The 16,091-nt window shown below is 33.4% G+C and overlaps 1 protein-coding gene across 3 annotated transcripts in view; it reads left to right on the top strand.

Moving 5' to 3' along the window:
- LOC140452093 (phosphatidylinositol 3-kinase regulatory subunit gamma-like) overlaps positions 1–16,091 on the top strand; it is a 312,721-nt gene that overhangs the window by 285,431 nt on the left and 11,199 nt on the right. For 2 of the 3 annotated variants that reach the window (XM_072546156.1, XM_072546157.1), the window contains 2 exons: positions 11,885–12,019; positions 13,037–13,899. In XM_072546156.1, the coding sequence (XP_072402257.1) occupies positions 11,885–12,019; positions 13,037–13,899 (998 nt within the window). Of the gene's footprint in view, positions 1–7,690; positions 7,849–11,884; positions 12,020–13,036; positions 13,900–16,091 lie in introns of those variants that run through there. The other variant, XM_072546158.1, reaches the window with a different exon arrangement.

The following is a 16,091-nucleotide window of genomic DNA, read 5'->3' on the forward strand; positions in this document are numbered from 1 at the left end:
TTATCTTAACATATGGTTATTTGACTATTTTATTACAAACATTTGGATCAAATTTACCTGTTAATCTCTAAATACATTGTAACTATTATCTTGTGGAAAATCCAGACTAATTATTGTTAAATAGGTAATATTTATTGGATTACTTTTTACTGAAGTACCAAAACAGGATAATCTCTTTTAGGAAGTATATTTATAATTTAATTTGAAATTAATCTTTTTGATTTAGAAACAATGAAAGAAGAATGATTCTGCGGGCGGTATATAGTTTATATAGTAACAATTTACAAACGTTGAAAATGATTCAAGATTAATTAGGTAATACAGCAATATTTTGCAAGACACTTTGAATTTCTTCACAACGGCCGAAAAAAGATGCGGAGTCGAATCGTCAAAAGGAACGATTTTGACCAACTTCTAACGTTTTTACGTGTCTAAATATTCTTCGATTCGTACTTTTACTTTACACTAATAGCAAGCTCAGATTCTATTCTAACTCCTACGTCACGCGAGAATTTGATAAATTATAAAAAGGTGTATAAATGTGTAATGTGTTTATTTACAGTTTCCAATAAACGGAACTAGCAACAACGAATTTTTATATTTGTTATTACCTTATTCGTTAAGAAAATAATAAAATGCAAGGTTGTAATATAAGCTGTACTTCAAATCTAATAAAAGTTGCCTTAATGAGAAAAGTATTGATTGTTTATTAAAACGTGAAAGCAGTAACATAAAATAAGTTATTTTATCTTATTTTGTACCCCTCAAAATATCTCTTTGAATACATCTACAGAAATAAGAGTCAAATATCTTTCAAGTTTTAAATCACGTAAAATTGAGCTCTCAAAATATTTTAAAAGTTTTTTAATATTTATGAAAACTACTACATTATTACTAGTGTAGGTTAGGTTCTAACCTACACTAGTAAGTGAAGGAGAAAAAGACACCCTACTTCCTCCTTGAAGTGGAGAATAGGCGTGAAAGGGTTACTGGTTTCGTAGAGGCGGAACTTCTCACTGAGTTGGAACTCGGCGAGGCTGTTGGACGATTGAAGATCCGAAAGGCACCTGGCATTAGACGGAGTCATGCCGGAGACAGTAAAACTCGACGCACTAAGATACCCGTAGGTTTTCCTAAGATTGCTAAACAAACCGCTTGAATAACAGCAGTTTCCAACACTGTTGAAAGACGCTAAGGTTGTCCTTATCCCGAAAGGTAGAGGTGAAGAGGAAGATGTGCGCTTTCGACCAGTTTGCCTTCTTGGTTCGGTAGCTAAATTTTACGAGCAGCTTGTGAAAGGGAAGAAAAGTATGCGCTGAGCGACCGTCAATATGGTTTTAGGGCCAAAAGGTCCACCATAGGTTCGGTCACCAGCATCAGCTTGTCGCAGGGTGTTCCGCAAAACATTGTTTTAAGGAGCATATATAATAAGCTTTATGGAAAAAAACTCCGTGTGCAGTTGTCGGTCTCCCATCGTGACTGTTCTAGCGATACCAGCAACCTACTAGAACAGTAGTTCCCGTATATATGTACATAGTATCGATAAGAAGCCTCGGAAGATGATGAAAAATTCTGGCATGATCCACACGAGAAAAAGAACAACAATTTGAAAAAAAAAACATTTTAAGAGCAGTAACCTAGAATATTAACTCTATCAACAACTTAAGACCAGGAAATAGAAAAAGAAATTAATGAATATAACATCGACATAATGTGCATTACAGGAGACCAAGGAAAGGGTAAAGGACAAGTATTAGTTGGGAGACTTCCCTATTGATATACAGCGGTAAACAAAGAGACCAGAGAGCTAAACAATGAGTGGCACTAATAGGGGGAAACATGCTTAGTAAACAAATCCAACGACTAGTTCAGAAAATACTTACTTACACAAAATAGAATATCAGACGAATAGTGAACCAGAGGACGCTGCAAAAAGAAACCTATTCATTGCAAACTGGCAAATAGAGTAGAGTACAGTGGAAGTTTAAGAAAATCTATTAATTAGAGAAATAATTTTTTATCAATTGACTTGAAAACCAGAATTATAAAACTTGTCAGACCAGTGATGTCATACACTCTACTGAAACTCAAACTGATACAAACCTAACCCTGACTATTGGAAGCCATAGAAATTCTACTTCGTAGAATAACAAATAAAACATAAACAGAGTACAAAATGAAGATGTAAGGCACCTGTGCTAAATCGAAGAAATGTGTGTATGTATCAAGAAAAAGAAGATTGTATGGAACCAACACATAAATAGAATGGCAGAATAGAACAGTAAAAAGCGATAAATAAATCAATTATTGATCCAAGATGATATACGGGAAGACTAAGAAAACGATTTTCAGACAATCCTTGAAGCCGAGGAATAACTAAAAGAATGTACGAAGCAATAGAGTGTATCTAACGCAGATGCCGGAGTAATGTCCAGAACCGTTCTTCAGCAATGCCAAAAATGCATTTAGATATGGAATTCAAAAGTGACTGGAAAATAGCTACAATAACAAATGGAGAGCCCTTCAGAGTATCGGCGACGAGATTCGGTGTAACGGCGAAAAAACTACAAAGGTATTTGCTAACTTTTTGAAGCATGATTACGAGTGCAAAGGGTTAAAAAAATAGTAACGCATTTTTAGAGTATATTTTATTTAACTTAAACATATTTTTGTGTTGCCAGTAATCTATAACTTTTGTCGTGATATATGTATTTACAAACATTATGTAATTAGAATCCAAACCTCTGTTTTACCCCATTTGTTAATACCTCCTGCCCGTGACCTAGTCTAGTTTGTCTTAATAAAAATGCCTTGATGGGTCCCTAGATAAGAAACGAGTGGCCATGATTTTATCCTTATCCTATCCTTAATAATAATAATAAAAAAATATAAATATTTTGTGGCAAATAGACATGTTTTAATGCCATCCACTATCTACACACACACAACTTTTGTTGTGTTTACATTCGATTAAATATGGCATGTTATTGCCACGAGTATGATTTTAAACTCCGGGGTTTGGTCAATACGAAAGTTTTCGAATAGAACTGCGAAATACATCTACATCGGTCAACCCCAAGTTCGTAATTTGCACATTTATTGCTTTTTCTCCATTTTCATTACCTTGCATTTGTTTGCACTTTTAGATTGCTATAAAATCAAATGTATGTTTGTGAAATGAGTTAGCGACGAGGGTAAATTTATTGATACACAGAACTGATTAGAATTGAGAATTCTGTGTCCACGAGAATGCAAGGTAAACAAGAATATTAAAAGCAGACCAGAGTTTGTGGATAAACGAAAACCTTGGAACTAACCAAAAACGAATCCTGCGTAATTAAATCCCTTTCGGGGCTCATAAAGTTTGCAGTTTCGAACATTATTGATGTTTGCTTATATTTGTAGCTCTTCAATGGATTTTCCTGTTGATTTTCAAATATTTGTATACACCTAATCAAACAAAGATTCGAAAGCATAAAAAGTGTGTATTAACTGTTTATTTGAACTTTTCAGTCTGCTTCATGTTCTCCCAAGAACACGGTTTATTCTAGAAAATTGTCAAAATATTCACCAATTATTGGTTTTAATTTCGTCGCCTTCTGATATCCAGTTTTTGTTACTGAGGTACATCCTCAGTATTAGCTATTTTTCGTGTGGATTTGTGCACATATTTGCACATTTGTTAGTTTTAAGTTTATACTTTGGCCTTTCTCATTTACACAGATATATGGATTCGTTTGGTTTCGGATAGTTTTTTCGTTGACGCAAATTGGAGCTTGTTGTACCCGTCCATTAACTATTATTCAAGTACTCGACACATTTTGAAATTATCATAATAAATATGTTCAATATGAAGTATCTCTGTGAGATACTATTACTATCTTATGCTCAAATTCTTCGTACTAGACCTTGTCGAAGACCTGTGCTACATCCAAAAATAATCTGAACAAATATTTTTTTCTTCAAGTGATCTTTCGATCACCTGCTTTTCCTTTCTCAAGTTGAGAAAGGCAATCAGCCGAAACAGTTATAGTGTTAAGATTTTATAATACATATTGTGGAAATTTTTAAAACAAAGTTTTCAGTATTTTATTGTTACACACACACACACACATATATATATATATATATATATATATATATATATATATATATATATATATATATTTATACATATACATATACATATACATTGACAATTACACAATCTTCAGATTGTGGTTAAAAACTATCAAAAGTTCAGAAGAATTACTGAAAGGGTTGTTTTTTATCTCTATGGGAGCAACCTACCCCTGGTAAATTCACCAATTTGAATGACAATGGCTTCAGATCTTATTGCTGTAGATGTTTTGGGAGATTCTCGAAAATATGTTAATTTCGCGAAAATATCAAGTAAAAAACAATTTATTATATGTTATGTCTTCAAAATCATTTAATTTTTCAAAAAATGGTCATTATTCATTTTTAATTTGTCTACAGGAAGCAGGATATAATTTTGAACACTTAAGTATGAAATATTTTCGAGTATAATGAACTATTACGATTAAAATTAAAAAAGTGATTTCACAAGACTCAATGCTACACGTTTTAGGTAAATATATGATAGGCAACAAGAATTGTGACCTGTTATATTTTTGAGAACAATAGTATAGTAATACGTTGGTGTGCTGAACAGACAAGTTTAACAAGGTTCGTTTAATTGGGTCAAATTGTAGGATTATATAATTCTTAAAACTTGGCAACATTTCTATTAAAAAAGCGTATTTGAGATATAGAAAATAATTCATATAGCTGAAAGGTTATTTTAGTAATAGCTGAACGAACACATGGAAGGCATAAAGATATATACCAATCTAATAATAACTTTTTTCTTGTGAGAATGGTGAATATTCCAGTTAAATTATTTATAATTAATCGGTAATTAGTCGATTTTATCGATACTAGTGGTAATGTTGATATTTTACAATAACTAAACACTTGATTTCGAACAGTATGCCTAATACTACGGTGTCAAAGGTTGGTTGGTCCTATAGAATTTACGTTTCCAGTTATTTGTCTTTGTCCTATTTTCAAATCAGTATTTCCAACAAAATACCAAGGAATATCACTTTGAAACCCCTTTATCCGAACCAACACTAATGTGAATAAATGACATACATCAATCAATGATCAAATGTTATATGGAGAAGATAATATATTGATCCCCTTTTGTAAAAGGGATAGTTCTTAAAACTATTCTACCAATTTCTCAGATATGTCCAAAGGGTTATTTGCCAAGTACTTACATAAATCCTTCCACAAGCCTCGTTAAAATCTATAATCAAAGCATTGAGCGGCAGCTTAAAATTATATATAACAAGAAATCTATTTCTTCAAAGAAGTACAACAAACGTATCTCTTAAATTCGGTTTGGTATTTTCTTAATATTTCACCAAACCCGGTTTTCTTTATCTGCACGTTACTTCTTTAATATCAGGGCTCCGCCTGTGTATCTTTTATTTTCGTACCGCCTTAGAATTAAATAATGTATATAAAAAATTAACAAAAACATAAATAAAAAAAATACTCAAATATGTATGAAAAAACTTGAATCAATTGAATGCTTTCTAATAAACAATATTTTTTTTGCGTTGCATAAATATACAACGATGACTATTTTCCGATGCGCGAAACATGGAAACTCAAAGTTAATTCCGCAAACTTCCAACGGTTGGCGTTGTGATTTGTTTATTGTCATTGCAACAGCCAAACGCAATCATCAGTATACGCGAGCTCAACACATCCTCAACTTGGCGTTTTTCCTTGATGATCGTTGCCTAAATGACATTATGCATTAGCCTTTTCACAGTCTAGTTTATCACTAACCTATTCTCAGATCTACCGAATACACATAATACAATTTTATGAATCAATGCCAAGCGTTATGATAACCTCGATTTAGGCTTTCGCCTCTTCAAGGAAGGGTGGCTGTTTGTGGCTGAAAGTTTTGGTAGAAGCTAGATTTGGATGTTTGTTAGTTAGTTCACAGTACTCGCTCAGGTGGATGTTGTCAGTGACTAAGGAATCTTATGACCCTGTAGTTTGTGCATTGTTTAAGCAGGTAACTATTATACTGCTTGTTCATTCGTATGACATTTCTATAATTTTATTAAACAAATATTTAGCTAACTTCTTTCTGTCTTTACTAACCCTATCCACATTTCCCCAGGGATATCATCTGGTCCAACTGTTTTACCTTCCTATATTTTTTGAAGTGCTTGGATAGATAGAAGGTGACTTTTGGCCCATTCCACTGCGACTGTTTCAGATCTATTGTGGTCCTTTAGTCCTAGATTAATTCTCGAGACTGAACCTTCCATGTAGCTTTTTGCCAGTGGTTTTTTAAGAACCAGGCTGTCGCACTGGCATAAAATGTGCTCTGCAGTTTTTTCTTCTAGGTGACAGAATCTACGGTTACAGTGCCCTGTTAGCAGATATAGTACGACTTTCGACTGTTTTTCCTGTCTTTGCTTCTTAGGTCTTCCGTAAATTTTGGCGAATGTTCTGTAATTAACTGTTTCGTCTGTCATTGTCCTGGTGAATTTCTTCACCATTCCAGCGATTTTTTAATTGTCCTTATGACCCTCGTGCCCCGGTACTCAGGCTATTGTAACCTTGCTACGGCCTCCTAGTTTATTTAAGGCATCCACACAATCCATACCAGCTTAAAATTGAGCTCTACAGAATTGTGGCATCCTTAGATATACTTACCGGGAAATGTCTCCCTTGCTTTGTCCCTACTGTATCGGCTCCTACACCCTCCGGTGATTTTGAGGCATCCGTGTACCAGGTGGGTAAACGGATGGCTCATGAGTTGTGATAGGATGTCATCGATGGGATGTCCCATTACAATATCCTACTTTTAGCTCCTCGATTAGCTTTCTATTGTCAGTATTTCTATTCGCCTGGCTTAATGCTTTGGTGCAATCTTCTCAATTTGCTATTAACAATCCTTTACTATTTAATTTTTCTTCTGCTTAGATCTGCCTCCTATCTTTGACGCATTGGATTAAACTATTCCATTATTGAAATGTCTTCTCTGTTCTTGATACTTCATTTACCTCATTCGTCTTTTTTTCCCATACTACTTTTTCATTTGGAAGGAAAACGATATGAAGCAATTTCAGCTTCCCTTTCATTTATATATACACATATATATATATATATATATATATATATATATATATATATATATATATATATATATATATATATATATATATATATATGAATAAACAATGTTTCAGCAAGTTCCCATTAACTAGAACATGTTTTAATACACTGTTGACCTTTAAAGGTAAATATTAAATTAACACGATATAAAAATAATTTTTCCAGCCTCAACGAGACACTCTGTAACGCTATATTACACATACAATCACATATCATGAATATCTCAGTAGTCATTTATTACTTTCTGATAAATACTAATAATATAAGTTCATATTGAAAAATTGTATTTGATCTAAAATGGCGTCGGATAAGTATTACAAAATGATAAAATTAATTATGTGATTCGTGTGTGATAGCACACTTTTTACTTACTAAGCAAATGTTTTCTTTCGTTTTAAGTAAAGTCAATTTGTGCAGACTAGACACAAGTCGTCGTCATTGCTCGTTATTTCTCATATATCTTACGATTGATATAAAAATTTCGTTTAGTTAGTAAACGAGTGGGTTCGACTACGAGTATCGCGGACTGTTACCGGCCGAGTGCAGTGCAGTGCCTGCTAACTAAACCCTCGTGCGTTTGTGTCACTTTCAGAATTATTCTCCATACCATAGTAACTTTAACCTCAATAGTGTAATGTAAGTATAAAAAAACTACCTCTCTCTTACGGTCTAAGAGATTTTCTAAATTAAAATATTCGGAAATTTTAAATTTTGATTAACAGTAAAATTTTCCCTTAAGCTTAGTAAATAGCTAAAGCAAATTTAATTAATTTATCAATATTGATATGTGGGTATATGATAAATTATGAAGACTTAATCCTAGACATCGTTAATCTATTACCTAATTAACATTTCATATCCAATAAGATTATTTTAAGATGTATCGTAATAGAAATTTTAGAATATTTAACATAAAAATGCCTATCTTCTTCATTTTTATGATCGCTCATGTTCTTATATAAATTAAAGCCATATTTTTGAATTTCAAAGAATTTTACACATATTATATTGTGACCACAGTATCTGAAACATTTTTAACTCACTAATCCAGTTTTCTGCTGCAAAAAGCATTATTCTTTGTTTTTAACTGATCAACATATCTTAAAAAATTGAATATTGGGAGTTTCTTTAAGGTTTCAAATTATTTGTTTGTCTATGCCGTTAACTTGTATATATGTATCTGTAATTATTTTTGCCAGATTTGCTAATTTCTTTCGCATCAGAGTTTTGTTATCTTTCGGTGGGTCTAAATAAAGCTTTGTGTTCCCATATTTTCTTATTGATTGACACAGCCAAATTTTATTCATTTGTTATTCTTTATGGTGTATATTTCACCTAAATCGTTTTTCTTTAACCAATGCCATACACCATACATGTACCTACTATGGTGTTCACTAATTCAAAACTGTTGTTTTATTGAGTTATTTGTTTAATAAACTATTAAAAGTACGCTTTCCATCACGTTTTTACATCCTTTTCTTTGAACCAGTATTTTAATATGTTCATATCAGATACATCTAATTGGATCTTTTGCATTCTTTTTATGATTGGCTATTTTATATATTTTCTTTTCATCGCTGGTATAAAGATTTTTATATGCTTTTGCATTAGCTTTTGAAGATTTGTGTCCGACCTATTTTCTTGCCACTCTATAGTTTTCTTCTTCTTTTCTTCTTCTTGGTTGTCTCCTGAACTTTGGTAGCCACCAGGTCGCTCTTTATTCTCATTCAATAACCATATTTCTGTAAATTGTTTTAGTACTTTTATTTTCCAGCACATGGTCCGTATACATAGTATTTATTATAGATAATTTCTTCACCCATTCTATAACCAATACCTGTATTTCGGACATTCTGTTTATTTTAAATGACCTACATTAAACTATGTATATATACATATACATATCTACCACAAAACCTCTCCAGGTACTTGTATGCTTTTACAAGTTCAATAAATACCACCGTATGAACGTTTTTTTTTGAAGGTATCATTGAAAAAACTGAAAATTAAATTGCATACAGGATTCTAAAAGTACCGTACAAATATAAATTAAGTCTGGTTTAAGATCATAAAACAGAGACAGTAACCTATATAACGGAGGATGAATATGAAACTTCACAAATTGCTCAAAACCTGAAACAACGTCTTCGATTGCCTAAGCGATTCTCCAGAGAGCGGACAAACTCTGCGAACTGAAGCCTTTAGTCGTGGGAATAAAATACGGTTACAAAAGAAAAAACAGCTGGACTAGAAGAGGACTCAAAAATAAGTGAGTCTTCTAAATCTACAGATAAAAATATAAAGCGAACGAGCAGAAAGGTGACCCCAGTCGCGTTCTCTGTCTCTGTCGTCAATAACTATCAGGATCCTATAGGAGATCTTCATTACAGTTAAGCTGCTTGGGTAGAATTTACTATTGCTATGGTAAGGTCTATGTATGTCCCGAGTATTTGCATAATGTGGAAGATGTACAATTAGCCAATTGGCTTTGTTGAACAGGTTTCCAGAGAGAAAAAACGTCCGAGTACTAAAAATATATCTTTGACTGAAATATCTAGTACATAAACCACGAAGAAGAAAACAAATATGGAACTCGAACATAGTGAACTTTACAATGGAATAATTATACCCTGAAGTTTGCGGCCAACATAAACATTTTAAGAGGTAGATAAAACGGAAAATATATTATTTTCATGATATGCACAAGAACAACTTTTACTGGGTTTTAACCACATGTCAGTAACATTGTTTGAAGGTAATAGTAATATTGTTTGAAATATAAAATTACTGGTTAAGTTATTAACGTATACATTGAGATAAGTACGTAATTGCGTATTGTTTTAGTTTATTGGCAACAAATCGCGTTATCCTATTGGAATAAATCATCTCTGAGACGGTAAGCTTAGAAAAACACGATTCGAGGCACCAGCTAAATATGTAATAATTATTTTGTAAAATATAATAATCAATCCGTTAACATCTTTCGATGTACCACTTTCGACTACACCAAGTTTTTCCATCCATTCTTATAAGCTGACCTGCCCACCGTAATCTTTTTATTTTTTTGCATAATTTGGTTTAGAGGGTTCTATCAACTCGTGGTTGAACCTTATTCTCCACATACCATTGTCGCAGACACGTCCCAATATCCCGTCTTAATATCTTTCAAAAGTATTAAATAAGGTTTATTGTTTTTTCTGTCATAGTCATGATCGATGTATCTGCGCCATATGTTGCTATTGGTCGTATGATTGTTTTGTATATTTTGAATTTTACTTCCCTGTGGATGTCTTCGGATCCAAACACCTACGACAGAAAGAAGTATGCTTTGTTCTTCTAAAGGTGGCCTATCTTCAAGTGATGTTGGTGACCACATTGGCCCATCTTGTTCTATTCACAGCAGCTCGAAATAGATCAGTTGACGTTAGACCAGTTCACTTCCTAAGATTGGCCAGTTAGGATATACGTCTGCGCCCAGGGTATCTCTTGCCTCAAGCTTGCCTTGTGGAGTCAGCTGTATTTATTGCCTATTCTTTTATATTATTAATTCATTTATGCTTTATTAGCAAGTATTATCCTTTTTCGTAAGTTGGGTAGACCGAATAACAAATGTTGAGGTCCTCAGAAAGATGAAAAAGGAAATGGAAATCATGAATACGATTAAGATAGGAAAGTTACAGTATCTCGGCCACGTTATGAGAGGGGATAAATATGTGTTGCTACAAACCATAATGCAGGGAAAAATACAGGGAAAACGAAGTATTGGAAGAAGACGCATCTCCTGGCTCAACAATCTGAGAAAGTGGTATAATTGCAGTTCCGTCGACTTGTTTAGAGCTGCAATCTCAAAAGTGAAAATAGCTGTGATAATTACCAACCTCCTTAGAGGAGAAGGTACCTAAAGAAGAAGAAGATCCTTTTTCGTATTTCCTCCTCCTCTCTGCCTTCCACAGTTATCTATACGCCTAGGTATGTTTTACCACTTCAATATTTGCGTCGTCTATTGTCAAATTTTGCAAGTTTCGTTATTTTTTTTTGCTTTTATTAGGGCTTTAGTTTTATCTATGTTGAAGGATATCCATGTTTCTTTCGCATTGTGTTGCTCTGTCCACCTTTACGCAAATAATATCGAACGTATACAGACAGAACCCAGTGGATGTTAACATATTTTAACGTAAGATAGCTATAATAGATAATACGCAACATTTGCAACATAATATATGTTATTTTTTTATTTTCTCTGAACCGGAGGAAAAAAATTTTCAGTTTTATAGTTTCTTTTCTAATAAATTTTAATGCTGAATCCGTTATCAGTCTTTCTGTATCTGTTAAGAGTTTTGGTTTTAATACAGCACCTAAACGATCGATTTAAAAAAATGTATTTCGATCCTATTAAATAAAAATATATTATCAAGAAGTTGCAGCCATCCTTGTCAGTTTTGCTTTATATATTTATGTTCAAGGTTTGGAAAATGACCGGTGTAATAAATTAGTCATACGAATTAAAAAGCAATACTTGATATGAAGAATCTATTTGAATGAACAATTAATTAACTGAAGAATATTTTTATAATTTCACACTCTTCAATATTTCCTTGTCATTAAATTAGATAATTAACTTAAGCACAGTGAATACGTTCAAAACTGACGTATTTTTTTGTTTCTGTTGCAGCAAATTACCGAGTGGACCTGTTCGAACGTCATAGAATGGATGGCGGCCGTTAATCTTTATAACTATGCTGATGTCTTCAGATGCAAGGATGTCAAGGGTGCAGATTTAATCAATCTGGATAGAGATAAGCTAGTTGTAAGTATTATATCTTTTGATATAAAGAAAGGCACTAAAGTATATAGTTTTCGTCTTATTTTTGAAGTAGTTCTGTTAGTAGTCCTCATATACTTCTGATATCCTACTATTGATAGAGTTCATATTAGACTTCGCGTCTACATCAATTGTTTTAAAGAAAGACAGTTGCCTCTGCGTATTCGGTTATACGCAGTATAACCAGTATACGCAGTATTTCGTCGTAGTAGGACTAATCAGAGCGACTCTGCAGATGCCCTGAACGTGAAAACAAATCTTTTCCATCAAGAGGAAGTAATAATAAAATAACTTCATAAAGACACTACGGCGCCATCTAAGAATAAAACCAAAAAGTAGAACTCCAAATATTTCTCGGTTGTCGAAACCAAAATTCAGATTTTTGTTTAAATCTTTGGATGCATTATGAAATTATTTTATTATTACTTCCTCTTGAAGGAAAATATTTGTTTTCACGTTCAGGGCCTCTGCAGAGTCGCTCTGATTAGTCCTACTAGGACGAAATATTGCATCTGATTCGCCACTTGTTCTCATTTGTAGGACCTAGTATTCGTCTCACTACCTTGCTTTCAAAGATGTCCATGCGGTTTACAGATTCTTGGGTCAATATCAAAGTTTCACATCCATAACTCACTATCCATCGGATTATGGTCTTGTAGATTCGTAACCTAGTCCTTTGATGTACGTCTAGTGATCTAAATATCTGGTTGAAAGAGGATATGCCACTATACCTTGTGACCTTTGCTTTGTCGTCATATTGATTTAGTTTCATTTAGCCGCATTTTATTCGTGATATTTGTGTTTCAGTACCAAACTTTGGGTTCAAATAAGTCGTACTTTTGGTCTTTGCTCTACTGACCCTCACTTGCTAATTTTTGTAATAATTTTTGTAGATGTTTGCGTTCTTAGCCTACTTCAAATGATCTATATTTTGTATGATTATTGTAAAAAATTGCATTACGTTTTTTTGTGTAACAGTTTAAACTTTATACTTTTTTTCAGGCTATGGGAATAAAAGACGAGTTCCACCAAAAAGCCATACTATCCTGTGTTGATGAACTTCTCAAAAAGCCAGAGATATGTCTAACGTTAAGAAACATTGATGTTGAGGAAGCCGCATCGTCCACAGGCACAAATTACACACATAATTTGACACAACATAGTTTTAGTACCCTTGAAAGGTGTGATAAATGCAACAAGTATCTTCGAGGTCTTCTTCATCAAGGTTTTATATGTCAAGACTGCGGACTCGTAGCCCACCGAACTTGCGCAGCAACTGATCTTCCGTCTTGCACCCACCGTCCAATGGATGATAGATCCCATTTCATTCAGTTCAAATCGTTTTTTGGTCAGGGACTCTGTTGCCAGTTCAGCCTTTCTGAAAGTGCAGCACCTGATCTTCTCATCTACTGTGCCGATGAACTTGAGAAACGCGCCCAAAGTAATGAATCTCTCGAGCTGTATAATTTGTATTGCGCTACTCCACCGGCAGATCAACTGTTATCGCTTGTTAAAAAGATTGAAGAAAATCCCCATGACATGAATCTATCGGAGTTCAGTCCTGTCTCAATTGCGGGCGTTTTTAAGAAGTATTTACGAGAATTACCAGATCCTTTGATCCCGGTGCAGTGGTACGATAAGTTCCTAGAGGCATCGAGAAAAAGAAACGATGAGGAATGTACGTCTATATTGAGACAGTTGGTAGAAGAGCTACCGCCTCATCACAAGTCCACTCTCAGATTCATTATGGGCCATTTGTGTAGAATATGCCAACTAGAATATGCTAGAGGAAACAAGAGTCCTCCAACTGTATTAATTCAAGTTATGTGTCACATTTTCTTGAGACCTCCGTGGGAACGAATTATGTAAGTATGAATACGAAGAACAGTCTTCGATTTAGCCAACAATATCATAAATACCACTTTTATTTTGTTATTACTAATAAGATTTTACTACTACTTTAAAAAGCTACACCTAAGCCACTAACAAACTATAGTAATTCTTTATTGTAATTAACTTGACAAGATGAGTTTCTAGTAACATTTTTGTTACAAAATAGTTTTGTGGGTGCGATCAACTGTATCTGTTCTGTTAAGTAACCTGGTAATGTTTTCTCTAAAGATTTTTATGTTTTGTTTCATATTCTAATATTAATTTGTTTATGAATGATTCTCCTGGACATATTTGAGTCGAATATTTGCTCAATTGTAGATCTTCAAAATTTTTGATGCGATCGTGTTCGGGTACGGTTCTGTTCATTCTTGTATTTATTGTGGAAAGTTTCTTAACCAAACATAACCAAATTTAAATTTACTTATAGTCTTGATAAGGTAATATAACCTTTATTGACTTATCATAATATACGCAAATTTTGTAAATACTCTTTGACCTTTTATATAAATTTATATAATTTTTTTGTTTCTTTTGGATTTCTGTTGATATTAGTCATGTGCACAATGGAATATGAGTACATTTTATGTTTTTGTGTTTATTTAGCGGAAATCAATGATAATATAATGGATTCGGCAGCTAATAAGTGGAGTGTAAAGGTGCAGTCTCCCATTTAGGTGTCTTATTTCTATTTACAACTCTGTCTGTCGTAGTTGAAAATAGTAAGTAGGGAGAAAACGGAACTTAAAACAATTTTTCTTATTGGTGATTATTGTTTCGCATCGAACAAGACCAAACCATCTTAACCTATGCTCTCTGATTTTGACATCGATTGGTGCCACCCCTAATATTCTCATTCTTAATTTTATCCATTTTTGTCAATCCACTCATCCATCTAATTATTCTAATTCCCGCCACATCCATTCGTCGTTTCCTTTTTTTGTGACTAAAATTTTCTTCACAAAAGTGAAACTATAATTTTCAGAATAATAATTGTGTCAAAAATGGTTGTTTGTACTTTTAAGTCCATCTATCGTGAAATAAACAAAACAATCTATAGTTTAAAAAATTTCTAAATTCTATGTATAATAATCACGGACGTACCTTTTTTTCTGTCACTTCCAACTTAATGCGTTAAAGAGAATTCGATAAACTATGACGCACTGAAAGAAGGTTTTGGTTTGAACTATATATGCAGAGAAAGAGGAATATAATATGGCACTGTGAGTTGTATATATAGATATAACAATAAGAGACAGTTACCCGCTATGAAGTTTTATGTATTATCCTCTGTATGAGCTGTTGCCTTCCTACGTCCCGTAGGACGGGAGTATCTCTTACTCTCCAATAGCACTACAGCCCAAATCAAGCTGATTTCTAAACTTTGCCTTCAACCTTGGTTGTTCCATCGCCGATCTACTCCACGTTCTCACGTCTAGAAAATTTTGCGCGACCGCTGCTACTTCACCCTTCCACCTTTTCCGTGGCCTTCCTTTTGATCTTGCGCCCTTCACTTTACTAACTAGCGCCCTTTTCGGTAATCATTCGGCATCCATTCTCACTACATGACCAGCCTGTCGAATTCTCTGAAGTTGAAGTCGGTATCTCTTTGAACAGTTAGTTCATGGTTTTACCTCGATCTTCATACTCCTTTTTCGTTAATAGGTCCAAATATCTTCCTTAAGACTTTTCTATCAAAGGATTACAACTTTCTTATTGTATTTTCTGTCATCACTCATGTCTAACATCTATAACATACTATTGGTCTGATAATAGTTTTGTATACCCCAAGTTTTGGTCTCCAGAAAAATAAGCTTTGTTTACCTTTGAATTTCTGGTTATTCTGTTCATCCTATATCAGGACAATGCAATTGCTCACACTACAAATAGTTTTTGGAGTTTCAAAACATCGAACTAAAAATACAACTCTTGTATGTAAACAAAAATGAATACTCAAGCATTTTTGTTCATAAATAAAATTTCAATGATAAATTTTGACGCGAATTTTACAGAGTGAATTTATGACATTGTCAGATTGAGAATTTAAGACGTCATTTGTCATTGTCAAAACTTAACAATTTTCGCTGTTAAATTTATTTGAAATTAAATAATACAATTTAGTTATCTGAACTCATTTGTATACAAGTATAGAGTGAAAATACATGAA

The sequence above is a fragment of the Diabrotica undecimpunctata genome, chromosome 10, assembly GCF_040954645.1.
Source record: "Diabrotica undecimpunctata isolate CICGRU chromosome 10, icDiaUnde3, whole genome shotgun sequence".
NCBI lineage: Eukaryota > Metazoa > Arthropoda > Insecta > Coleoptera > Chrysomelidae > Diabrotica > Diabrotica undecimpunctata.